The 25,567-nt window shown below is 42.6% G+C and overlaps 1 protein-coding gene across 13 annotated transcripts in view; it reads right to left on the reverse strand.

Annotated features, from left to right (window-relative positions):
- The window catches only part of PIGG (phosphatidylinositol glycan anchor biosynthesis class G (EMM blood group)), a 78,253-nt gene extending 73,444 nt beyond the window's left edge, over positions 1-4,809 (reverse strand). For 4 of the 13 annotated variants that reach the window (XR_009186841.1, XR_009186843.2, XM_071217787.1 and 1 more), the window contains exons 1-2: positions 4,451-4,754; positions 3,254-3,459 (exon numbers count right to left, since the gene is read on the reverse strand). Coding sequence is in view for 7 of the 13 variants with exons in the window: in XM_071217787.1 (XP_071073888.1) it covers positions 3,254-3,459; positions 4,451-4,733 (489 nt within the window). In the remaining 6 variants the exon portion in view is untranslated. Of the gene's footprint in view, positions 1-3,253; positions 3,460-3,966; positions 4,401-4,450 lie in introns of those variants that run through there. The other 9 variants (XR_009186844.2, XR_011649760.1, XM_058302019.2 and 6 more) reach the window with 9 other exon arrangements.
- Between the last annotated feature and the right edge of the window lie 20,758 nt (positions 4,810-25,567).

Below are 25,567 nucleotides of genomic sequence, written 5' to 3' on the forward strand. Positions count from 1 at the left end.
AGTACACAGAGTGTCACCTCTTCTTGAAAAAGGAGACATAACCAATCTTTACTTTTTAAAACGTGAAAGAAAAAAAACCTACCTTTCAGGTTGTTGCGACTTCTTATGTGATTACTGGGCAATTCCTATTTCTTTCTTTGTGGATATATTTATATCTTTTGTCCAGTTCACATTGGAGTGTCTGTCTTTGATTTGACCCTCTTTACACATTATAGACCTTAATATCATCTTTGTTATGTCCACTATATATATATTTTCCCACTCTATCGCTTATCAGTTGACTGCTTCTGCCATATGCTTTTCTGTTTTCATGTAATCAAATCTGCATATTCTTCCCTTCATGCATTTTATAAGGCATGTCTCTTCACACACTAGTTTGGGTTACCCCTGATATTTTTAAAAAGGGCAGGGACCACTTGGGATTCCCTCATCCCAGGATGCATACAGGCAGCTATCTGACTGCATCTGGGAGTCCAAGGAAACCTATGGACAACTCGAGTTGGATACCTCTTGGATGTTTTCCCATAGCTGCTGCAGCCTTGCAAAGTGTAGCCTTCCCAGAAGTGAGGAGGGTTCTGCAGGCACTGCTTAAGGAGCTGGACCTGTTGTCCTAGTTTGCAGTGTAGCTATACACCCAGTGTGGGTTATACAACAGAGGCTTTGGAACCCCTGATGCCGACTGTGATGTTAGCCCTTCAGGTCTCCGATTCCTCCTCTAAAAAGTGGAAGCCAGCAGGGCTGGCCTATGGGCTGCTGTGGGAGTACACTTGAGCATACCTGTGACTACAAATTCTCTGAAGACAGCAAAGGCACTAAAATCATTCACAGACAGCAATAAACAAAGGTCAGCTAATGTTATGTCTATAAATTCTGTGACAAAAGAGAAGGCATTAAAAAATTACATAATTTGAAAAAAAAGCTGCAGGATATTAACCTTTGAAAACACTCCTAGGAACTAGTATTAAGAGTTTAAGGGTGGGAAGTGGACTTGGCCCAGTGGTTAGGGCATTCGTCTACCACATGGGAGGTCCGCGGTTCAAACCCTGGGCCTCCTTGACCCATGTAGAGCTGGCCCATGCGCAGTGCTGATGCGCGCCAGGGGTGTCCCCGCGTAGGGGAGCCCCACATGCAAGGAGTGTGCCCTGTAAGGAGAGCTACCCAGTGCGAAAGAAAGTGCAGCCTGCCTAAGAATGGTGCCGCCCACACGGAGAGCTGAAACAAGATGCCACAGCAAAAAGAAACAGATTTCCGTGGCACTGACAACAACAGAAGCTGATAAAGAAGACAGAGAAAACAGACAACAGGGGCTGGGGGGGGGGGGGAAGGGGAGAGAAATAAATAAATAAATAAATCTTTAAAAAAAAAAAGAGTTTAAGGCTTATGTTTTACAATGATTAAGCTCTTTCTCTAACTATGGGCAGGGCAGTGGACACCTTCCCACCAAATTCCTGAGCCATGTGCTCCTAATTCCAGTCACAGTCTCTCTTATCCTAGCTCCTCCCTGATCAGAATGAGGAGCAGGAGTCTGCAAAGGGCTAAAACCAAAACAAAACACAGGCTTTGCAAGAGGTTCCCTGGAGAGAGCTAGAATGAAATGGGTGGGCAGGGGCTGGAGACTGGGTACCTTAAGAACTCCATCAACCAATATGTGGGTGCGAATACAAACTGGAACCCTGTACACACATCTGTACACTTGTTTACAAAATCCAACTAGATTCCTAATAATTAACATTTTTCTTACAGAACACAAGAGAAAGGGGCTCCCTTCCTCAATCGAGGCTTCCTGCTCAGGAGCCTGGATGCTTTTCTTCCAGCTTTTCACAGAACCAGCCCCAGCAAGGACAACTTCTCAGAGCCACTGTCCTGATCATCTTGATCAAAGCTTTCCTACCCCCTTCCCCAACTCTATCACAGGCTCCTTATTTTTCTCATAGCATTCATCACTCTCTGAAACTATCTTGATGATTGATTTATACGTTGACATGTTTTCTGTCTTGCCCATTAGAATGTAAACTCCATGAGACAGGAACACTGCTACTTTGTTCTTCACTGCATCCCTCTTGTTTAGAACTGTGTGGTACATAGTAGATACTCAAAAAACATGCTGAATAAAGCACACCATAACCAAATGTGGCAGAGCAGGGAACTCAAGAAAAATAATGTGGCATTGACCCCTTCCATCCAAGGCTGCTTTAGTCACTCAACAAACATTTACGAGGACCTACTAAATGCTTCCTCCAAGCCTTAATAAAGCAAGCAGTAGCTCTTTCTCACCAAATAGTAAGGTGTCACTTGATTAGTCTTAGGTATGACTTAGCCAGAGACTTTTATATCATACTAGCCTGTGATAAAACCACAAATAAAAGTTTGAACTTCCCTGCCCTCTTCACCCCTACTCCTTTACTTACCCTTCCAGACTCAGCTTAAATTAACTGCCTCAGGTAGGTTTTTCTGAGCCCCTATCTAAACTGAGCCTTCCCACCCATCACAGCCTGTTTTTTCCAGCATTGCACAACCACACCTTATAACTGCACATTTATTTGTATGCTTATTTAATGGCTATGTCTCTGCTAGAGATCAAAAGCTCCATAAAGGCAGAGATACCATTTTCTCCAAACTGTATATTCGTTACCATATCAGCACATTATAGATGCTTAATAAACTTCTTGAACCAATCAATAAAGCGCTACTTTTTTCTTTACCTGCAGTTCTTGGTAAAGTACTATGTATTTTAAAGCCATTCTCACTAGACTGAACACATGAAGGTTTATGTAGCAGAAGGAGCAATAATTGTCAGGGCCAGACAATACTGGTTTGATCATTATGTATACAATTTTGGATAAGTCATTTAATTTCTCTGAGTTTGTTTCTTCATCTATAAAGTCAGGAATTGTACTATATAACCTTAAAGATTCCTTCTACCTCTAAAACTTATAGGATCCCAACTGACCTACCGACAGTTAAAAAAGAAAGGAGATTTCCAAAGGGGAATGGAACCTCTTTGGTTAGGCTGGCCTGGATGATCCAACTCTGAATATTGTCTCCTTCATGCTTTCCATGAAGCCTGAGCTTATGCTACTTTGAGCGGCACAAATCATGAGTCTCAGCTCCACCTCTTTGCATGGTGACTGCGGCAGTCTACTGCACCAGCAATGTTGACTTCACCAAACTAATACCCAGTTAAAATTACATTTCAAGCAAGTCTACAGAGAGCCCCCTATAAAACTTCCAAAGTGCCAGTCAAGTTGTTTACCTTGATTCGAGGCATTGTAACTGTTGGTGGCTTTGCTTCAGCTACAAAACTGTGAGAAGCTCCTTTTTCCACGAGATAAGTCAAGTAGGGCATGAATTTCACACCCTTTGACCCAAACACAAAATCATCCCTCAAGGCATCTATTAGCACAATAACAACTTTACCGAAGAGAGGTGGTGGGAGCTTAGTCCAGTTGGAACTGCCTCCTAAAATGTTTTTGAAAGAAGGGGGAAATAAAGGAAAAAATGAATTAACAAAAAAACTTTTTTAGCAAGCAAGGACATTCATAATTTAGTTTGTGCCTACTTTTCCAGCATACATCCTGTCATTACTACATATCCGACCCAAGAGGAAAAGGTCTGTTCTTGCTAGGTGTTCCCAGGTTGGTGGGTGGGGTGGTAAATGCTAAGGAAGCCCCAGTAGTAGTGAACTGCCCTGCCCTTAGCAGTGATGAAGACTAGGGTAAAACAGAATCAAGCTCGGGTTAGGAGTAGTACTTAAATGCAATGCTGGGATAGATGTAGGGATGGAGATGAAATTAAAAGGTGTTACATATGCGGGGAGTCCCCCCACTGGGTGCTGGAATTGAACATTTAGGGAGCTGACTTAAAATAGTGCCGCAGGTAGGGGATAGGCTCATGTTTACAAACCCTGTTTTACATGTACAGTGATTGGCATTGAGCCGATCTAGTTTAGAAAGTGAGAACATTTACCTGAGATGTACTATTGGGCAGGTGAGGGCTAGGAAAAAACCTGAGGCAGGGAGGCCTTAACCACTGAAAGAAGAGAGTCCTGGAAGACAAGGCAAGGGAATTGGCAAGACTCTTTATCTGATGTGTCCTTTTGGGCAAAAAGGGTGTCTGGAGAAGGGAGTGACCCCAAGGCCTGCTCATGAAAGGGGTTCATTGGATGAGTAGAGCTGGGGAAAGGCGGGAGCCCTGGTGTGAAGAGCTTACTTTGTGGTGACCAAGGAGGAGGGTAGCAAAGTTGGAAGTGGGAGAAACTTGGGAAGGGCACAAAAAAAGAAGCTGAAACGGTAAGAAGGGGGTTCTGCAGGTGGGGGACCAGAATGCAAAAGAAGCCCTATGGGGAAAGGAACCTTGGAGAAGTGACCCATGTGTGTGACTGGGAGGCCGAGAATTAGGGTGGGCGGCGGAGGGTCTTCTGAAGACAGCAGGGCCCGGAAAGGGGGCTCACGGGATTGAGGAGGTCCAGGCATGGGTCCGTACCAGCCGAGGGTTCCGGTGCCGGCGGTTCCGCTCGGTGCTCCGTCCCGGAAGAGGAACGAATGGGAACCGGGAAGAAGCCCCGAAGGAAGACAGCGACCCCGAGCACCTCGATCGCTACGCAGCAGGCTGCGAAGGTCCCGGAACCCAGACGCATCTCTCCCGCCAGCCGGGCCGGACCCTGCTCCCCGGACCCCAGTCAAAGTCTCGCTCAGTGGCAGGGGCTTCCGGCTCCAGGGAGCAGCTTTGAGCATGCGCGAACAGGTCGGGTTGTAGCCCGTAGCCTAGGTGTCGTCACATCCACCAGCGCGCCGGAAATACGCCAGGGACGGACACTGGACTTCCGGGAGATCGGAGGCTGCCTTCCGGAGCATCCGGCCCCAGACCCCGCCCATCTGCAAGTCCCGGCCCACTTGCGTTAGTTTTTTTGCTATTTATGTTTCGCATAATATTATTATTGAATAACCCCTATATGCCATGCCCTATGCCGGGAGCGTTCACGCATATCACCTGATTTTTTTCAGGTGGAGAAATTGAAAATCTTGGAAACCTTGTTTCTTGGGATGGTGTGTGTAGGGGCGACGCTGCCTCTGACCTGGCTGTCGGGAAATGTGACTTCGCTTTGGGTCTGGGTTTCCTCTATTGGATGGGACTAATGGACGTGGTTGGTATCCACCCAGATTCCCTCTACAGGATGGTTCATCCACCCCCAGCTACTGGCGGTGTTGGCCACAGACAGCTCACAACTGCTGCCTTCTCCGGACAAGTGCCTTTGGCTGATGCTGGAGCCAAAGACTGACGGAGCTGGGACATAAGATCTTAATGGAGTTAGCTCTGTGGCGCTGTTCAAGACCCTGTAAGTTCAGGCAGACGCTAGTCTCCAGCCCAGTACCCTCCCCGGGAGCTCCCTCTCCTGCTCCTCCTGCTGGCCTCATACCCCCTTTCCCAAGAACCTTCCCTGCATAAGTCTCAGCTACTCAAATTCCCTTCTCAGGCTCTGCTACAAGGAAGCCAGGCCCAAGACAGCCTCCACGGTGTGTCTCTATGCTTTAAATGTGATGATTCCATCGCAAGCCTGTCACTCTAAGCTCTGAGGGCCAAAGTCTAGGATTCTACCATTTTCTCACCAATACTCTTCCACCCACGAGGGTTAACAATAACCACCACCACAAAAGCTGAGGTTTTTCTACTGTTCACATTCTGCCAGGCAGTATGTCAAGCCCTTTAAGTGAATTATTTTCTTTAATCAGCACAACAAACTTTAGAAATAGGTTGTCATTATTCTTTATTGCGGATGGAGAAACTGAGGTCAGAGAAGTAAAGTGACATCCAGAATGACCCAGGTAGCCAGCCTCAGAGCAATCAGGCTGATCCAGAGCCTGTGCTTTGCATCTCCACATTCTGCTGATACCTCATAAAAGAGAATCTTCTCCCTTTCAAGTTCCTGTATTAGTTTTCTAGAGCAAATTACCACAAACTTAGCAGCTTAAAACAATCCACATTGATTATTTCCAAGTTTCTATGAGTCAGGAGTCTGGGTATGACTTATCTAGGCCTCTGCATGGCTGAAATTAAGGTTTTGGTCAGGGCTGGGTTCTGATCCTGGTGGCTCACCTGGGAAAAGATCGACTTCCAACTTCACTCAGGTTGTTGGCAGAGCTCATGTCCTTGCAGTAATAGGACTGGATATGAAGCTTCTTGCTATCTATAAGCTAGAGGCTGCCCTCAGCTACTAGCCACATTGCCACTGTATCATAGTTCATAATGGCAGTAACATCTCATCACATTTGCCACGTTCTATTGGTTAAAAGCAAGTCATGGGTCCTCCCTACATTCAAAAGGAAGAGACTATACTAGGACATGAACACCAGAAAGTGGAGCTAATTGGAAGTCATCTTAGACCTCCTAAGTGTGCACATGCATGTGCACACACACAATGCACACTGCCTACGGTCCACCCTCCATTCCACTGATTTTCATCTCTCCCACATGCATAGCAAAGTCCCCCAAAGTCTCATCCTATTACAGTCAGTTCAAATTCCAAAATCTCATCATCTAAATCAGGTGTAGGAGCAGACAAGGCCATTAAGAATAGCTCTTGGGGTGTAATTCCTCTTTTCTTAGAAATGTTACTGAAGTACATTATTCATCTATGAACCTTAAACATAAGTATATAGTAAAAGTTGCGAATTTATAAAACAAACATGGACATCATCATACAGTGCTCCCATACATCACCCCACCACCAACACCTTGAATTGTTGTGGAACATTTGTTACAAACTATGAAAGAACATTGTCAAAATATTACACTAACTTTAGCCCATGTCTTACATTTGATGTATTTTCCCCCAATCCACCCAATTATTAACACTCTATATTATTAGTATTACATATTTGTTATAGTTAGTGAGAGAATGTTCTCATATTTTTCCTGTTAATGACACACCATTTTCTACCACTTGATTCATTGTATTATATAGCCCCATGCTTCATACAGTCCATTCAAAGTGTATACTCAGTGGCCCTCATTTTCATCACAGAGTTGTGCTGTCATCACCTCAGTCAACTTTAGAATGTTTTCATTACTTCAAAAGGAAAAATCCCATACCCTCTTAAACCCCCCATTGTTGTCCCTTAGAATTGATATATCTTCTTTGCCATTGCTGCAAAAATATTACAATATTACTATTAACTATCATCCATGAATTACATTAGTTGTAATTTCCCATATTCTTAACATTCTTATATTTATACTAGTAACCGCAATCTTCATCCACAATTGAAATCAGTATGTTATACATTCCCTAGATTATTCTCTAGCTTCCTTTCAATTGACATTTATGTCCATAGACTACCACTTTCAGCCACAATCATATATATAAATCTGCAGTACTAGTTATACTCATTATAATGTGTTAACATTGATTCTATTCATTTCCACATTTTTACAATAAACCTTATTAAAAATTCTATGTACATTAAGCATCAGGTTCCATTCTCAACCTGTTGTAGTAGTTGTGAGAGGTTCAATTACTTGTGTATAGAAAGGCCAGGACTCAGGAATGATTTTGAGAAGGAAAAAATGGTTTATTGATGGCTGGCCAGACTCAGGAGCTTTCTGTTGCAAACCTGAGCCCCGAACAAGAATTTTGAGTTCCTTTTATACAGAAGAAGGGCTAAATAATTCTTTGTTTCAGTGCTCAAAAGGTTTGAATTAGCATGTATATCTTCCACATCCTAGGTAAACTTTTAGCATGGACTTCATACATTCTAGATAAGCTTTTAGCACATTTGATTTGCATTTTCCCTGAATATTTGAAGTTTATAGAGTTTGCATTGCTAAACTGTTTCTCCCGGACTGGAGTCGTTGTCATGTTCCCCAAGGGCAGGACTGCAGCCTCTTACTGTCCCACACCCACAAGTTACAGACAGCTTAGATTATCTCTTTTTTTTTTTTAATTAAAATTATTTATTTATTTTTAAAAATTACATTAAAAAAATATGAGGTCCCAATCAACCCCACCGCCCCTACCCCCCACTCCCCCCACAGCAACACTCTCTCCCATCCTAGTGACCCATCCATTGCACCTGGTAAGTACATCTCTGAACATCCCTGCACCCCATAGTCAATGGTCCACATCATAGCCCACACTCTCCCACGTTCCATCCAGTGGGCCCTGGGGGGATCTACAATGTCCCATAATTGTCCGTGAAGCACCACCCAGGACAACTCCACGTCCCGAAAACGCCTCCACATCTCATCTCTTCCTCCCATTCCCCAAACCCAGCAGCCACCATGGCTACCCTTCCCACACCCATTCCACATTTTCTCTGTGGACATTGGATTGGTTGTGTCCATTGCACATCTATGTCAAGTGGGGGCTTAGATTCCACATGGATACTGGATGCACTCCTCCTGCTTTCAGTTGTAGACACTCTAGGCTCCATGGTGTGGGGTTGACCTTCTTCAACTCCATGTTAGCTGAGTGGGGTAAGTCCAATAAATCAAAGTGTAGGAGCTGAAGTCTGTTGAGGCTCTGGGCCTGGGTGTCTTATTATCAGTCCAGAGATTCAAATCCCCTAAATATATCTTAAACCCCAGCACCAACTACAATTCCAATAAAGTAGCATGTAAGTCTTGTGAGAAGAGATCCCCTCTGAGTCCAATTCCATCATGCAGAAACACCAGCTCCAAAGAAGGGCCATCTGCCATGGCAGTGAACCCCTTCTGCCATGACCATAGAACCTGTGGGTCTCTTTATCCCTCAAAAGAACCAATACCTGGGGTTGTATCTACTTTATCTGTCTCTTAGACTCTGCTCAGTTGTGCATAAGGGCATTCCTTCTGACAACCTCCAGACTCTTTTTTAGAGACTCATAGCCTTATAATCTCATTTCTCCTTTCCATTTCCCCCTTATATTAGGTCAAACAGCATTTTGAAGTCATGTTATTATATGTAGACAGGGATATTCTGCTGATCCACATTGAACCTTTAATTCAAGGTCATTTTCTAGTTGCTTCTTCAGCTGGTATGTGGTAATGATCCCTCAGTGCCAGGGAGGCTCATCCCCGGGTGTCATGTCCCACGCTGGGGGGAATGCACTGCATCTACACGCTGAGTTTGGCTTCGAGACTGGCCACATTTGAGTAACATAAGCCTGTCAGGAAGAAACTCCCAGGCACAATGCTGCACTAGGCCTTGTTCTTATTGCAGGCGTATAGGCTCACAAGCATAGTCATTAGTATCAGGAGCCCACTGTTGGACCCTTATTCCTTCCTGGTTCTTACTGTTGCACCTGGGGGACTGCCACTGCTCCCTAGGGACCACAACAGAGCCCCCCCGGCCAGTAACCCAGTACCCCCCCAGCTATTGTTTTTAATTGTTTCCACTATGAGTATATCCAAACATTACCATGCACCCTGGACATATGCCCTGTATAACTCCCTGTCAACCATATATAGCCCGTCAATAACATCCCACACCAGTATTCCTCCGCTGCCATTGTTGAACCACTCTGTGATCCAAAACTTCCCGTAAAGTGAATCCCAACATAATGTCAGCTTCACAAGAGTCTTAGATCACCAAAATTCATATATACAGTATACAGTACTTCCCCAGATCCACCATAAAACCTTTTCCCTTCCACGGCAATAATCTTTTAGCTTATTCCTATCATATTTCCTGAAACTGATGTACAGATTCCGAGACAATAGCTTTCAAACAAGGTGACATCTGTGTTTACTATGTGGCCCATACTTTAGATTGTACAGTTTTCTAAATTTTTTAGTTATCCTATGTTTTGCCTTATGGTTTACATTATTAGTCTGTCGTCCCCTATATGTTTTTGTGTAATATTACATGTTTTATATTCATCCTCATGTACTCTCACAGAACTCCTCTCTTGCCCCTATTTTTACCTTGGTTCCATCCATTCCACATCCATTTTCCCCTCCCCTTGGGGCCCACAATGCCAGCCAATCTCCATTTCCCAAGAAGCCATGTCCAGAGATACTTGCAGCAGTATTCAGGACCTGACTTTCTCAACTGCCCTCATGCCCTGGGAGCCATCCTTTCTCATGAGAGATACAGTTCTCTCTATTTGACGGCATTAGTCCTCCCCAGGATGTGGGTCCACCCCAACTCTCACTTCTTGGGTCTCTTCCCAATGGTACAACCCACCTTGGCAAAATGAGCCTTCAGCTATTCCCCTGAAGTCTGTCCCGCATCAGACCATACCCCCTGAGCATCCTAAACAGGTAACCCTCCTACGTATATTTTGATACGATTTTCTCGACATTTTGTTCTCAACGAACACCTGACACTCTCCCATATTCGTATGTTGTCCCTCCCTCCCCCCAATTTTTGGACAATATTACCCCTCTTCCCATCCCCAGCCCCCCTCAAGCCCACAAAGTGCGGTCGCCCCTTGGGCTGAAATATGGTTTGCTGACCTGACAGGGGGTGGCGGCCACGGTAGGCCTATTTCAAACCGCTGCACCTGTAATAGGGTGGTTGGTTGGGCCCACCACCACCCCTGAAGGAAGCTCAGCATGGGCACAGAGTGCCCTTGGGTCTCCCCTTCTCGGCAGCCATGCCTCTGTGGCTGCCCCTCCTCCCAGATAGCGCCACACGATGCCTTCTTTCTCCCTGCGCAGGCGCAGGGCAGAAAATTCCAGTCTGCCCTTTTCCCTCCCCCCGACAGCAGCAACAGCCAGGCGTGGGTGGAAAAATCCAGTCTGCCCTTTTCCCTCCCCCTGACAGCAGCAACAGCCAGGTGTGGGCGGGAAACTCAAGTCTGCCCTCTACCCCAGCAACAGCAGCCACCAATCACTAAACCCTGCCACTTCCCCCAGCAACAGCAACAGCCAATCCCTAATCACCACCCCTCCCCCGTCCAGTACCGCCCACTGACCTTTCTCCAGCAACCAATCAGAACAGGGCGTGGCTTCGACCAATCAGCCTTCCCCAGCCCCTATAAAACTGTTGCCTCTCCCACAATAAAGTGGACCTGCGTGTTTACCTCGTCTCCGCGGTAGTTCTTCTGCCGTGCGCCCTCCAGTCCTGAGAGCCCCCGACAAGGGCCTGGCCTCCCTTGTCCCCAGTTCGTCGCCTGCTTCTCCGGGCAACCCCTTCATCACCGGCTTCGCTGGGCGACCCCGTCAGCCGAACCGCGCAACCCCTGTGAGACCGACCCCTCGTCTGCTGCCGGACCGACCCCTCGTCCCAAGTGGGACCGACCCCTCATCCAGAGCTGGACCGACCCCTCATCCGCAGCCAGACCCCACCTCTACCGACCGAGCAAACCATCGCAACAAAGCCCCACCCAAAGGCAACCCCTTGTCCCCATTTTGTCCCTTCTTTGTGCTCATACTTACCGCCAGCTCATCACAGATTCCACCCCTGCAGACGTTAACTCGCATCCTTCCTCCACCCCCCCGATTTCCTGTAAGCCTCTTTTCCAGACTCTAGCTCTCTGAGGCAGTTTGCTTATTTCATATCATTGAGGTCATGTAGTATTTGTCCTTCAACGCCTGGGTTCCTTCACTCAACATAAGATTCTCAAGGTTCATCCATGTTATCACATGTGATTGTAGTATATCTGTTCTTACAGCCGAGTAGTATTCCATTGTGTGTATATACCACATTTTATTGATCCACTCGTCTGTTGATGGGCATTTGGGTTGATTCCAACTTTTGGCGATAGTGAACAATGCTGCTATGAACATTGGTGTGCATATATCGGTTTGTGTCCTTGTTTTCAGTTCTGCTGGGTATATACCCAGCAGTGAAATTGCTGGGTCATATGGCAAATCTATGGTTAGTTTTTTGAGAAACCACCAAACTGTCCTCCAGAATGGTTGGATCCTTCTGCATTCCCACCAGCAGTGGATGAGTGTTCCCCTTTCTTCACATCCTCTCCAGCATTTGTATTCTTCTGTTTTTTTCATAGCTGCCAATCTTATGGGAGTAAGATGGTATCTCATTGTAGTTTTGATTTGCATTTCCCTGATAGCTAGAGATTTGGAGCATTTTTTCATGTGCTTTTTAGCCATTTGTATTTCTTCTTTGGAGAAGTGTCTGTTTAAATCTTTTTCCCATTTTTTAAATGGGTTGTTTATCTTTTTGTTTTCAAGATATATGAGTTCTTTATATATGCAAGTTATAAGTCTCTTATCAGATATATGGTTGCCAAATATTTTCTCCCATTGTGTGGGTTCCCTTTTTACTTTCTTGACAAACTCCTTTGAGGTGCAGAAGGCTTTAATTTTGAGGAAGTCCCATTTATCTATTAGTTCTTTTGCTGCTCGTGCTTATGATGTGATATTCATGAAGACATTTCCTATTACAAGGTCCTGTAGATGTTTCCCTACACTGCTTTCCAAGATCTTTATGGTCTTGGCTCTTATATTTAGGTCTTTGATCCATCTTGAGTTGATCTTTGTATAAGGTGTGAGATGGTAATCCTTTCATTCTTCTACATATGGCTATCCAGTTCTCCAGGCACCATTTGTTGAATAGGCCATTCTCTCCCAGTTGAGAGGGTTTGGTGGCTTTATTGAATATTATATGACTATATATATGAGGATCTATATCAGAACTCTCAGTTCGATTCCATTGGTCAGTGTGTCTCGCCTTGTGCCAATACCATGCTGTTTTCACTACTGTAGCTTTGTAGTATGTTTTGAAGTCAGGTAGTGTGATTCCTCCAACTTTGTTTTTCTTTTTCAATATGTCTTTGGCTATTCGGGGCCTCTTTCCTTTCCAAATAAATTTCATAGCTAGTTTTTCCAGTTCCTTAAAGAAGGCTGTGTTGATTTTTATTGGGATTGCATTGAATTTGTAGATCAGTTTTGGAAGGATAGACATCTTAATAATATTTAGTCTTCCTATCCGTGAACAGGGAATATTCTTCCATTTATTTAGGTCTTCTTCGATTTCCTTGAACAGTGTTGTGTAGTTCTCTGTGTAAGTTTTTCACATTTTTAGTTAAATTTATTCCTAGGTATTTGATTTTTTTATTGACTATTGTAAATGGTATTCATTTCTTGATTTCCTCCTGAGCTTTCTCATTATTGGTGTACAGAAATGCTACTGATTTTTGTGCATTGGTCTTATAACCTGTGACTTTACTGAACTCATTTATGAGTTCTAGAAGCTTTCTTGTAGACTTCCCAGGGTTTTCTATTTATAGGATCATGTCATCTGCAAATAATGAAATTTTGACTTCTTCCTTTCCAATTTGGATGCTTTTTATGTCTGGTTCTTGCCTCAGTGCTTGAGCAAGTACTTCTAAGACAATGTTAAATAGAAGGGGTGATAGTGGGCATCTTTGTCTTGTTCCTGATCTTAGAGGGAAAGATTTTAGGATTTCACCATTGTAAATGATGTTGGCTGTGGGTTTTTAATATATACCCTTTATCACATTCAGAAAATTTCCTTGTATTCCGATCTTTTGCAATGTTTTTATCAAGAGAAGATGCTGTATTTTGTCAAATGCTTTTTCTGCATCTATAGATATGATCATGTGATTTTTCCCCCTTCAATCTGTTTATATGGTGTATTACATTGATTGATTTTCTTATGTTGAACCATCCTTGCATACCCAGAATGAATCCCACTTGGTCATGGTGTATAATTTGTTTAATGTGTTGTTGAATATGATTAGCAAGTATTTTGTTGAGGATTTTTGCGTCTAGGTCCATTAGAGAAATTGGTCAGTAATTTTCCTTTCTTGTGATGTCTTTGTTTGGTTTTGATACTAGGGTAATGTTGGCATCATAGAATGAGTTAGGCAATGTTCCTTCTGTTTTGATTTTTTGGAAGAGTTTCAGCAAGACAGGCATTAGTTCTTTCCGGAATGTTTTGTAGAATTCACCTGTGAAGCCATCTGGGTTTTTCTTAGTTGGGAGGTTTTTAATGACTGATTCTATCTATGTACTTGTGATTGGTTTGTTGAGATCATCAGTTTCTTCTTTTGTCAATATAGGATGTTTATGTGTTTCTAGGAATTTGTCCATTTCCTCTAAATTGTCCTTCTTGTTGGAATATAGTTTTTCAAAGTATCGTCTTATAATAGTCTTTATTTCTGTGGGGTTAGTGGTGATATCTCCTTTCTCATTTCTTATTTTGTGTATTTGTATCTTCTCTCTTTTTTTCTTTGTTAGTCTAGCTAAGGGTTTGTCAATTTTATTGATCCTCTCAAAGAACCAGCTCTTGGTTTTGTTTATCTTTTCAAGTGTTTTCTTATTTTCTATTTCATTTAGTTCTGCTCTTATCTTTGTTATTTCTTTCTTTCTTCTTTCTTTGGGGTTATTTTGTTGTTTTTTTAACCAATTCCTCCAAGTGTGCAGTTAGTTCTTCAATTTTAGCTCTTCTTTTTTGATGTATGAATTTAGGGCTATAAATTTCCCTCTCAGTACTGCTTTTGCTACATCCCATAAGTTTTGGTATGTTGTGTTATCATTTTCATTAATTTCAAGGTAGTTATTAATTTCTTTTGAGATTTCCTCCTTGACCCACTGTCAAGAGTGTGCTGTTTAATTTCCATATCTTGTTGCAAAATCTGGGCCTCTGGCCCTTGCAGATTTCCAGCTTCACTCCACTGTGGTCAGATAAATTGTTTTGTGTTGGAGATTTGGACCCAAATGGTATCAGGAATGAAAGAAAGAGAAAAGGGAGAGTGAAAGAAAGAGAAAGAAAGAAAAAGAAAGAATGAGAGAGCTGGCATCAGGGGGTCTGCAAGTAGAGACTCATCAGACAACTTTTTTGTTCACTAGGGGCTCTATATATACCCCAGTCCATGTGGGTAGAAGCAGCAACACGCATTTAACCATCAACATTACTCATAGTCTAAGGAATTCAAAAAATCTCATGTCAAGGTACAAAGTTTAAGTGTTCTATTTACTACACAAATGTTATCTGCTCATCTTTTCTTTCAACCTTTCACAGCTTCATCCCATTTGCCAGGAACTCTTAATTACCATATTCCTTAGGTTACAAGTGTAGCCATGGAAACAGCACATCTCTCCTTGTGAGACCACTGTGCCTCAGTTTCCAACAATTTTGTATGACTTCAATCTTTCTGAATTCATTGAGACTCTCTTTGTGGCCTAGCATATGGTCTATCCTGGAGAATGATCCATGTGCACTTGAGAAAAATGTATATCCTGCTGTATTCAGGTGTAATGTTCTGTATATGTCTATTAGGTCCAGCTCCTCTAATATACTGTTCAAAGTTTTTGTTTCTTTATTGATTGTCTTTTGAGATGTTCTGTCCAAAGTTGATAGTGGTGTATTAAAGCCCCCCATTATAATTGTAGAGGCATCTATTCCTTCACTTAGTTTTTCCAGTGTTTGCCTCACATATTTGGAGGTGTCCTTGTTAAGAGCATAAATGTTTATGAGTGTTCACTCTTCTTGAAAGATTATCCCTTTCACTAATATGTAGTGTCCATCTTTGTCTCTTACAATTGTTTTGCATTTAAAGTCTATTTTGTCTGATATTAATATAGCTACTCCTGCCCTTTTTTGGTTGTTTGCTTGTAAGATTGTTTTCCAGCCATTAACTTTCAACCTCCTTGAATCCCTGGGTCTAAGATGTGTTTCTTGTAGACAGCATACAGATGGCTCATATTTCCTTATCCAATCTCCCTGTCTGAATCTTTTGACAGGTGAGTTTAATCCATTGACGTTCAGTGTTACTTTAAAGGAATTATTTATGTTAGTCGTATTTTCTTTGGACTTGTGTTTGTCATATTTTGTTTGTTTTTTTCTTCTCTTTTTGTCTTTTTAGTTGCTCTTACACTCTCCTCCAACTCTGTCTCTCCTGTTTTTTAATTTCTTCCTGCAGAGGTCCCTTTAGTATTTCCTGAAGAGCAGGGTTCTTGTTGGCATACTCTCTTAGTTTCTGTTTATCTGTGAATATTTTGAACTCTCTATCATTTTTGAATGCTAGCTTTGCTGGATAGAGTATTCTTGTTTGGAAATTTTTTTCTTTTAGTACCTTGACTATGTCATACTACTGCCTTCTTGTCTCCATGGTTTCAGATGAGAAATCAGCACTTAATCTTATGGAGCCTCCCTTGTATGTGATGGCTCTCTTTTCTCTTGCTGCTTTTAGAATTTTCTCTTTGTCTTGAGCATTGGATAATTTGACAAGCATATGTCTTGGGGTAGGCCTGTTGGGATTTATGCTGTTTGGGGTGCATTGTGCTTCCTGGACATGTCCATCCATCTCTCTCAGTAGATTTGGGAAGTTTTCAGTCATTATTTCCTCCAACACCCCTTCTCTCCTCTTTCCCTTCTCTTCTCTTTCTGGGATGCCTATAATGCAGATATTTGTACATTTTGCATTGTCATCCAGGTCCCTAAGTCCCAGCTGGATTTTTTTCTATCTTTTTATTGATCAGTTCTACTATCTGTTCGATTTCAGATGTACTGTCTTCCACATCACTAATTCTCTGCTCTGCCTCTTCTAATCTGCTGTTATTTGCTGAGAGTGTATTTTTGATTTCTTGAATTGTGCTGTTCATCACCATCATATCCATTATCTTTTTGTGTATGATTGCAATTTCTTCTGTATTCTCTAAGTGTTTTCTTCATATTCTTAATCTCTTCCTTTACTTCATTAAATTGGTCACCAATATATGTTTTGAGAGCTTTAATTACTTGTTTGACGTTCTGCTCCTCTTCCTGGTTTTTAGTTTGTTTATTGGATTGGGCCATGTTTTCCTGATTATTGGTTTGGTTTGTAGTTTTTTGTTGCTCTCTGGTCATCATTTTATCTTGATGGGTTTAACCAATTCCTTAGCTTCTTTGTCTAGTCTTGGAGTTTAATTAGTTGTTGTTTTTGCATATGTGTTATGTCTTCTCTTTGTCACTTTTTTCTTCTTATTCTATTTTCTTGTTCTTGGCTAAGTTCACTTCGAAGGAAAATATTAGGGCCAGCGAAAGCCAAATGAGCAAGAAAAGAAATGTATAATAGTAGTATTGATAATAAATGTTAACAGAGGAACCATGTGAGATTTAGAGAATGGATATTAGACTCATGTAAGCTGTGTAGAGTTATAGCTGTGTAGAGTACCTATAATGAGACAGTCAACTGAATATGGGGAGGAATATAATATGAATTAAATGGCCAGTGTTTTCATGAGTGAGAAAAAGAGAAAAGAAAGGTAATAAAATAAAGAGTGAGTAAAAGAAAACAGAATAAAGGTATTAGAAATAAAAGGTCAGACAATTTGGGGGTCAAACAAAGGGAGGTGGAATGTAAGAGAAACAGTAGATGATGGAGTATAGAAAGATGTAGAAGAAAGGGGCTAATGTTGGTGGTCAAAATCAATGCACGCAGAAAAGAGGAAATAGAGGATGAGGAAACACAGCAAATGTGAAGTGCTCCCTGCAGTACCCTATTATATAAAAAACTAAAAACTAAAAAAGAACAGAAAGGTAGAAAAAGAGAAAAAAAGGGGGGGACAAAAAAAGAGGTGGAAAGCAAGCAAGAAAAAGAGAAAAAAACTAAGAAAAGAAAAAGGGCCTTGAGGAAATAAAGAAGGAGAAAAAACCAGGAAACAATGCAGCAATAACCACCACCACAATAAAAAACCAAAGTTTCAAGCTGGGAATCCTCTTTGCAGTTAAATAAAATGCTTAGGGATCTGACATTCCCCCTTTCTCCCTTTCTCACTTCCCTCTCTCCCAGGGCAGCAGGAAAGTTGCATGAGGGGTCCAGTAGGAGATTCAAATGGGTCCTTGGTGAACCAACTCAACACAGAAGACAATGACTATTTCCAGCAAGAGAGCACCAACACCTCACCAGAAACCCCAAGTATGCTATTGGGAGCTTGGATAGCATGTCCTACAGTCCCTCCCCCTTAGGTGTGCTAGGGAAAGGCTAACTGATTTTCTGACTCCACCTTCACCAGACCAAGTTTCCTATCCCAGGGCATTTAGGTAAATTGGGCTTTCTCAGCAGATTCATCTCTCCTTTCTTCCCATGCTCTCCCCAAACAGCGGATATGCTCCTCCAAGCTAAAAAAAAAAAAAAAAAGCAGAGGGCTAGGGTAATCATAGACCTTAGACGGACCTCAGGGCACTCTGGATTCAGGAATGGGAAGTCTGGGATATTGCGGACTCAATGTATTTTAGTCTGTGGAGCATGGGCTATGGGGGTTTAGGGGATAACGACCTGGAAACCACTCATCCAGTAAACACGGGATTTGGGAACACCACAGCACAACCAACAGGTTTCAGGGATCGCAGCAGCCGCCAGCCCTATGGGGGAAGGGTCCCGCCCACAACTTCTGACCTCTGTGTCAGAAACCCAAAATTCTACCTCTCACAAGAACCTCTTCTGTTACTGTCTCACGACGTCCAGACACCTTCTGCTCTGCAAGCCCCCAAAACAGCCTGCTCTGGCAGGACTCCAACCCTACTCAGCTGCTTCTTTGCAGGAGAGTTTATGAGGTGCACTCACTCAGATGCCATCTTGCCCCATCTCCAGTGGCAGGCTTTTTAGCATCTGAGTCCTCTCCTTACAAGCCCACTATCTGGGGAGTAACATAAATTAATGGCATCAGTTATGTATGAAGAGAATCTGAACTCCCCTACACCATTTGTGCCAGCAATAGAGAAAGTAGGATCAAAAACAGAAAGTGGGGAGCAATTGTGGCTCGAGCAGTTGAGTGCCTGCCTCCCACATGGGAGGCTCCAGGTTTGGTTCCTGATGCCTCCCAAGAAAAATAAACAAAGCAATGAGCTGACAATGAGCAAAAACAATGAGCAAACAACAAGCAGACAACTAGTAAACAAACAAATGAGCAGGCAGCAGAAGTGGCTCAAGTAGTTGAGTGCCCACCTCCCACATGGGAGGTCCTGAGTTTGGTTCCCAGTGCCTCCTAAAGAAAACAAAACAGACAATGAGCAAAAAGCAATGAGCAGACAAGCAAAAAATAAAAAAAATAAAAAATAGAAGGTGTAGTTTCTGCTCAGAGGATGCCTGGTCTAGTAATGGTTCCTTCAGAGGAAAATCCCCTTGATGTTGCACAGTTCACATAACTGTGGACACCATGTGGATGAAGGATTCATCAGAGCAGTCACTGGGCTGGGGCATGAGCCATCTGCTGATCTCCACATGCACTGACAGCTGGGCTGTACATCATGGTCTGACTCTGGATGGGACAGTGGCAGCAGGAGAGATGGACAATAGCTGGAAAGATATACAGGAGCCCTGTGGGAAGATATCTGGGCTCCGGCCCACACCTCACATGTGCCTCTGGGGAGTCTGGAAGCCAGTACCTCAGCTAAAATTTGACGTTGATGAAAACCATGGCCCAGCAGATTGGCTCCACCGTAAGTTGAGACTCAGGAGTCATAAGACTGCACGGGAATCACGTAAAAGTTTAAGTCTCCCTTTGAAACGTGGCGGTGTGCTTACGGCCTGTGAGTCCAGTCCAACCTGCACTTGACAGAGGTGCCCACCCCCCGTCCCCCACATTACGGGACAGATACTCCAAGGACACAGCCTGCAACGCTGGCACATGGGCCGTCTAGGACCACCTCTGTCAGGAAAGAAGTGCGTGCTGACCGGTGCTCTGCAGGAAAGCCTCAGCAGCAATGAGGACTCGAGACATGTTCCTGGGATCAGGGTGCCCACAGCACATGGACCACAACCAAGGCACACATTTTACCATCACCAAGTCCAGGACTGGGTGCAAGAAAGAGAGATTTCCCCACATTTTCATCTATCATACAACCTGACAGAAAAAAAGAATGTTTTTTTAAAAAAATTATTTGTTTACTTTATTTACCCCTACTCCCCCTGATGGTTCCCTCTTCTGTTTGCTCATTGTTTGCTCTCCTTCTCCAGGAGGCACCAGGAACCAAACCCTGCATCTCCCATGTGGTAGGTGGGTGTCCAACTGATTGAGCCACATCTGCTTCCAAGAATGGGGTTTTTAAAACAATAGCTACAACAGTTATCTTCAAACCACTCATTGCATGGTTTCCTTATTTACAGGAAGCAACTACGTTGATGAACAGTGCGCCAACGACTGGACAAACCTCAGCATGTGAGCATTTCAGGACCCTGATGTCCACTCCATCTGCAGCAGGAATGAAAGGAACCTCGGAACAAGGGATTCCTCCAATTATAACAGAGCAGGGACTTGACCGAGATGGCCATAGGCCATCCCCAAAGGCACCCACCAAATCTGGTGGGGCTTTTGCTAGGAAATGCCACCCACATGGAGAGATGTTCTTGTTCATATGTAGAGGGTCCCGTTGCTCTCTCTGTCCTCATGGAAGCCAGGTCCCATTGAGGTCTCTGTCCTCGTGGAAGCCAGGACAGAGGTCGCCCTCCTATTAAGACGTAATGCACAGGCTCCCTTATACAATGTCCTCCCTGACTCACAGAACCTTTGGAGCCCACATCCAGTGCACCTCCCAGGGAAAGAGCCATGGCTGGGACATGGGCCTGAATTGCATATTACTGAATGGTCATGACTCCTGGTTAGTTCCCACCAAACATCTTGTCTTCTGTCCCTACATTCATGCTTCGAACCCTTACAACAGAAGGAAATTAATTCCTGAAATGGGCAACCAAGGTGGCTGCAACTCATAACCAGACTGACTGCTGTGTGTGTGGACAGGTGCTGACCTCCCTGGAGGTGGGACATCTGGGACAGTGTTGCCTTTTAATTCAGCAGAGTGGGGCTTGGGGATCTGCCTCACTACTTTTCTTCTTGGCGTTAGCAGGCACAGGCATGTGTGTCTTATATGATTGTAGTGGATTTCTGCCTTCAGATGTGACTCTCAATGACCACTCAGGGATTTTCATAGAGAAAGAATGGTTTTTCTGAGGGGTGGAATGTGAGGCCACAAACCAGAGAAGCCATAAATTTCTAGATAAGACACCCCCCCACACACACCCTCCATGTGGGAACGTCTTAAAGTGTATGATCCTCAGCAGGATCGCATCTGTACTGGACCCTCTCCTGCTGCATGTCAGTAACTTCAAAGAGACCATTTACCATCTTGCACACCCTGGCCGGGCTGGCTCTATGCCTTCCCTGTCCTTACCCCGTATAACCTCCTGTACCTCTTGTTGGTGTGGAAAGTGCTCCATCCAGGATCAGCTCCCAGTCTGTAAGTTCCCTAATAAACTGCTTCTGTTTAGCTCTATGGAGTGGTCTGCTTCATTTTTCTGTCTCAAGTACCCTTCAAACTTTGGCAGAACCTCTTCTGTAGGTTCATGACCAGACACAACCTGTTGAAAATGTTTATTTTCCCCAGTAGCCATTTCTTCCTTCTTCTGACTAAATCATAGCACTGAGAATAAATACAAGTTGTTTTTGAGGCAATGGCCCCAGAGAAGTAGGCCCATCTCAGGAGATGAGTCCTACCTGGAGGGAACCAACCACGGGCCTCCCTTCTCCTTTTAGCACTGGTGAGTGGCAGTTGGTGGGAGAAAGTGAGCAGGGTCTGAGAGAGTTTTGCATCTTAACCTGAAGGAGGCAGAAGGCAGGAATGACATCATTCTTTGCTTTTGACCCATGGGTAAATACACGAAGTTAGGAGCTATGGCAGTCAAAGTGAGACCATGAGGAAAGGGGTCAAGATGCTTTGAGAAACTGATGTGAAGACCTGTCCTTGTTGAAAGGACAAATTAACCAGACTTGGGTGTCTCTTGCCTCTGGACCCCTTGTTGGTGATATCACAACCACCTGTGCTCAAGCCACTCTGGGCAGACATTCTGTTCCCTGAAGCTGAAGGCACCCTAGCTAATTAACATGTCTCAAGAATAATCAAAATAGCTTAACAAATATCTCTGTGTTCATTCAAACTCTAAACTTACAAAATTTTTATTTATCCTAGTGAGATAAAGGTCTTTTTAAATCAAATTCAAGTTTTATTCCCATTGTGTCTTCCAGTGTCCTCATATCTTGCTTATTCCTTAGTCAGTGCTAAAGGTGTGTGATGAGCAAAAGTGTGCAATGAGTGGCTTATACTCTGGGCCAGCAGGAGGGCACAGCCCTTCACCCAGACAATACCTGCACTAGTGGGAGGATCCTAAATGGCAGAGTAGGGAGTGGCAGGATGTACTCTTTCTCTAGAAACTGGGAAGAGGCAGCTACAAGGACATGGGATATGTGGGGTCAAATGATAAAGAGGACTGATAACACAAAACCAAACAAAAGTAAAAAAACCCTAGACTGGAAAGATAAATTGACCAACTGAATAAGCCCATTGAAATAAACAGATACCCAGATATCAGCAAAGAAAATACAAACCATATTAAGAAACAGGAAGTTATGGCCCAGTCTAATGAATAAACTAAATACAGGAGGAAAAGCACAATGTGGAACAACTTATCAAGGATGCCCAAACTAATATCCTTAATTAACTCAATGAAATGAAGGAAGAGATAAAGGATATCGAGAAGACACTGGAGGAACATACATAAAAAATTGAAAACATAATAAAAAAGAAACAGATCTTACAGTGATAAAAAACAAGGCAAAAAGTTAAAAATACACTGGAAGCACATAACAGCAAATTTGAACAAGCAGAGGAAAAAATTAACAATGTAAAAGGTAGGCTATCTGAAATAACACGGGCAGTAGAACAGACAGAAAAAATGGGAAAAAATCAGCAGGTACCCATGGAGTTGAATGACAACATGAAATGTACAAACATATGCATTATGGGCATCCCAGAGGGAGAAGAGAAGGAAAAGGGGGCAGTAGGAGTTATAACCAGATTTTGTCTAGGTTCTTGACTATGCTGCAGAAATGAATTTCAAGAGCATGTCAGGTGAGTTAGGCCAGTAATTTATTAAGGTAGGGAGGGAAGAGAAATGGGAGAAAATAACAGATCAGGGGTTCCAGGTAGAGAGGAAAGGGCTGAAAAGTGGTAAAGCAGGCTGAATTATGGACTACAATTTCTCATTACAGATTATAAATGCCCAGGTTTTACTTGTGTGTTGACCATGGCAGGGGAAAAACTGTGAGAGCAGGGCACATAAAACAGGAACAGGCAATGGGCCAGCACTGGGACAGGCACTGGGACAGGGCGAAGGCAAGAAGGCAAAAGGTCTTCATGTTTGTTTTTTAAACCATTAATTATTCTTCTCCTTTGCTAATGTCATGGGAGGAGTTCCAGCTGTTTGCTCTTTTGATTGATTACCCCACCCATCAATCCCCCAGGGGGACCCAATAATAAAGTCCTTGGGGGAGTATCCAGGGCTTCTCTTGCCTTCTAGAGGAAATCTCATTCTGAATGGCAGAATCGTGTGTGTGTGTGTGTGTGGGATCTTCTAGCAGCCATCTTGGGAATATTGATGTCCATGTGGGTTCTTAGCCAGGTTCCAAATCTATCTATTGATTCCCTATCTTACTAGTCAGCTTCAGGAGTGTTTGAGGAAATAATATGTGAAAACTTCCCCAACTTTTATGAGGGACTTAGATATATGTCCAGGAAGCACAGCATGCTCCAAACACAATAAATCTAGCAGACCTACCCTAAGACACATACTTATCAGATTATCAAAAGCTCAAGACAAAGAAAGAATCCTGAAAACAGCAAGAGAAAAGAGACCCATCACATAAAAGGAAAGCTTAAGTGCTGATCTCTCATCTGAAAACATGGAGGCAAGAAGTCAGCGGTATGACATAGTTACGGTACTGAAAGAAAAAAACTGCCAGCCAAGAATTCTGTATCCAGCAAATTTGTCATCCAAAAATGAGGGACAATTCAAAATAATCACAGATAAACAGAAATTGAAAGAGCTTGTCAACAAGAGTCCTGCTCATCAAGAAAAACTCTAGGGAGTTCTGTAGGTTGAAAGGAAAAAAACAGGAGCAAGGAAGTTGGAGGAGAAAATAGAAAGGAATATTGTTGGTAAGAGCAACTAAAAGGATAAAAAAAAGAAATAAATTAAAGTATGACACATATAAGCCTAAAGAAAAGGCTGAAGTATGTACTGAATTTGCAATCATGACAATGAATGTTAATGAATTACACTCCAATTGAAAGACATAGATTGGCAGAATGGATAAGGAAATATGAGCCATCAATATGCTGTCTACAAAAAACTCACCTTGTGACCCAGGGACACAAACAGGCTGCAAGTGAAAGGTTAGAAAATGATTTTTCACATAAATAATAACAACAACAAAAAAAAGAGCAGAAGTAGTTATACTAATATCAGACAAAATAGATTTTAAATGAAAACTGTTGTAAGAAACAAGGAAGGACACTATATATTAATAAAAGGGGTACTCAACCAAGAAGAAAGAACAATTCTAAATATTTATGCACCTAACCAGGGAGCTACAAAATACTTGAGGCAAATACTAGCAAAACTAAGGGAAGAAATAGATGCCTCTACAGTCATAGTGGGGGACTTCAATACACCATTTTCACCATTAGAAAGAACATCTAGACAGAAACTCAATAAAGAAACAAAGACCTTGAATAATATGTTAGAAGAACTAGACCTAATGGACTTATACAGAATATTGCACCCATAAGCAGCAGGTTGTACATTCTTCTTGAGGGCTCATGGATCATTCTCCAGGACAGATCACATGCTAAGTCATAGAATAAGTCTCAACAAATTTGGAAAGATTGAAATTATACAAAGCACAATTTATAATCACAATGGAATGAAGCTAGAAATCAATAAAGGATGGAGAACTGGATCAGGCACAAATATATGGAAGTTAAACAACACACTCTTAAACGATCAGGGAATCAAGGAGAAAATTGTCAAAGAAACTATACCAAAGAGAATGAAAATGAGAACACAACATATGAAAATTTATGGGTTACAGAAAAATCAGTGCTGAGAGGGAAATTTATAGCCCTACATGCCTACATTGAAAAAGAAGAAATGGCTAAAACCAAAGACCTAACTGACTATTTGGAGGAGTTAAAAAGAACAACAAACTAATTCCAAAGTGAGCAGAAGGAAAGAAATAACAAAGATTAGAGCAGAATTAAATGAAATTGAGAACTAAAAAAATGCTAGAAAGAATTAACAAAAGCTGGTTTTTTGAGAAGAACAATAAAATTGAAAAACCCTTAGCTAGACTAACAAAGAAAAAAGAGAGAAGATGCAAATAAATAAAATCATAAATAAGAGAGGGGATATCAACATTGATGCCACAGAAACAAAGAATATCATGAGAGAATACTTTGAAAAATTGTATGACAGCAAGATGGACAATTTAGATGAAGTGGACAAATTTCCAGAAAAACATGAACAACCTACTTTGACAAAAGAAGAAATAGAAGAACTCAACATACCCATTACAAGTAATGAGATTGAACTAGTCATCAAAAACCAGCCAAACAAGAAAACCCCAGGGCCAGATGTCCTCACGGGTGAATTCTACCAATCATTCCAGAAAGAAATAATATCAATCCTGCTCAAATTCTTCCAAAAAATTGAAGAGGAGAGAACACCACTGAACTCATTCTATGGTGCCAATATCGCCCTAATGCCAAAGCCTCATGAAGATGCTACAAGAAAACTACAGCCCAGTCTCTCTAATGACCTTAGATGCAAAATTCCTCAACAAA

The sequence above is a fragment of the Dasypus novemcinctus genome, chromosome 1, assembly GCF_030445035.2.
Source record: "Dasypus novemcinctus isolate mDasNov1 chromosome 1, mDasNov1.1.hap2, whole genome shotgun sequence".
Taxonomy (NCBI): Eukaryota; Metazoa; Chordata; class Mammalia; order Cingulata; family Dasypodidae; genus Dasypus; species Dasypus novemcinctus.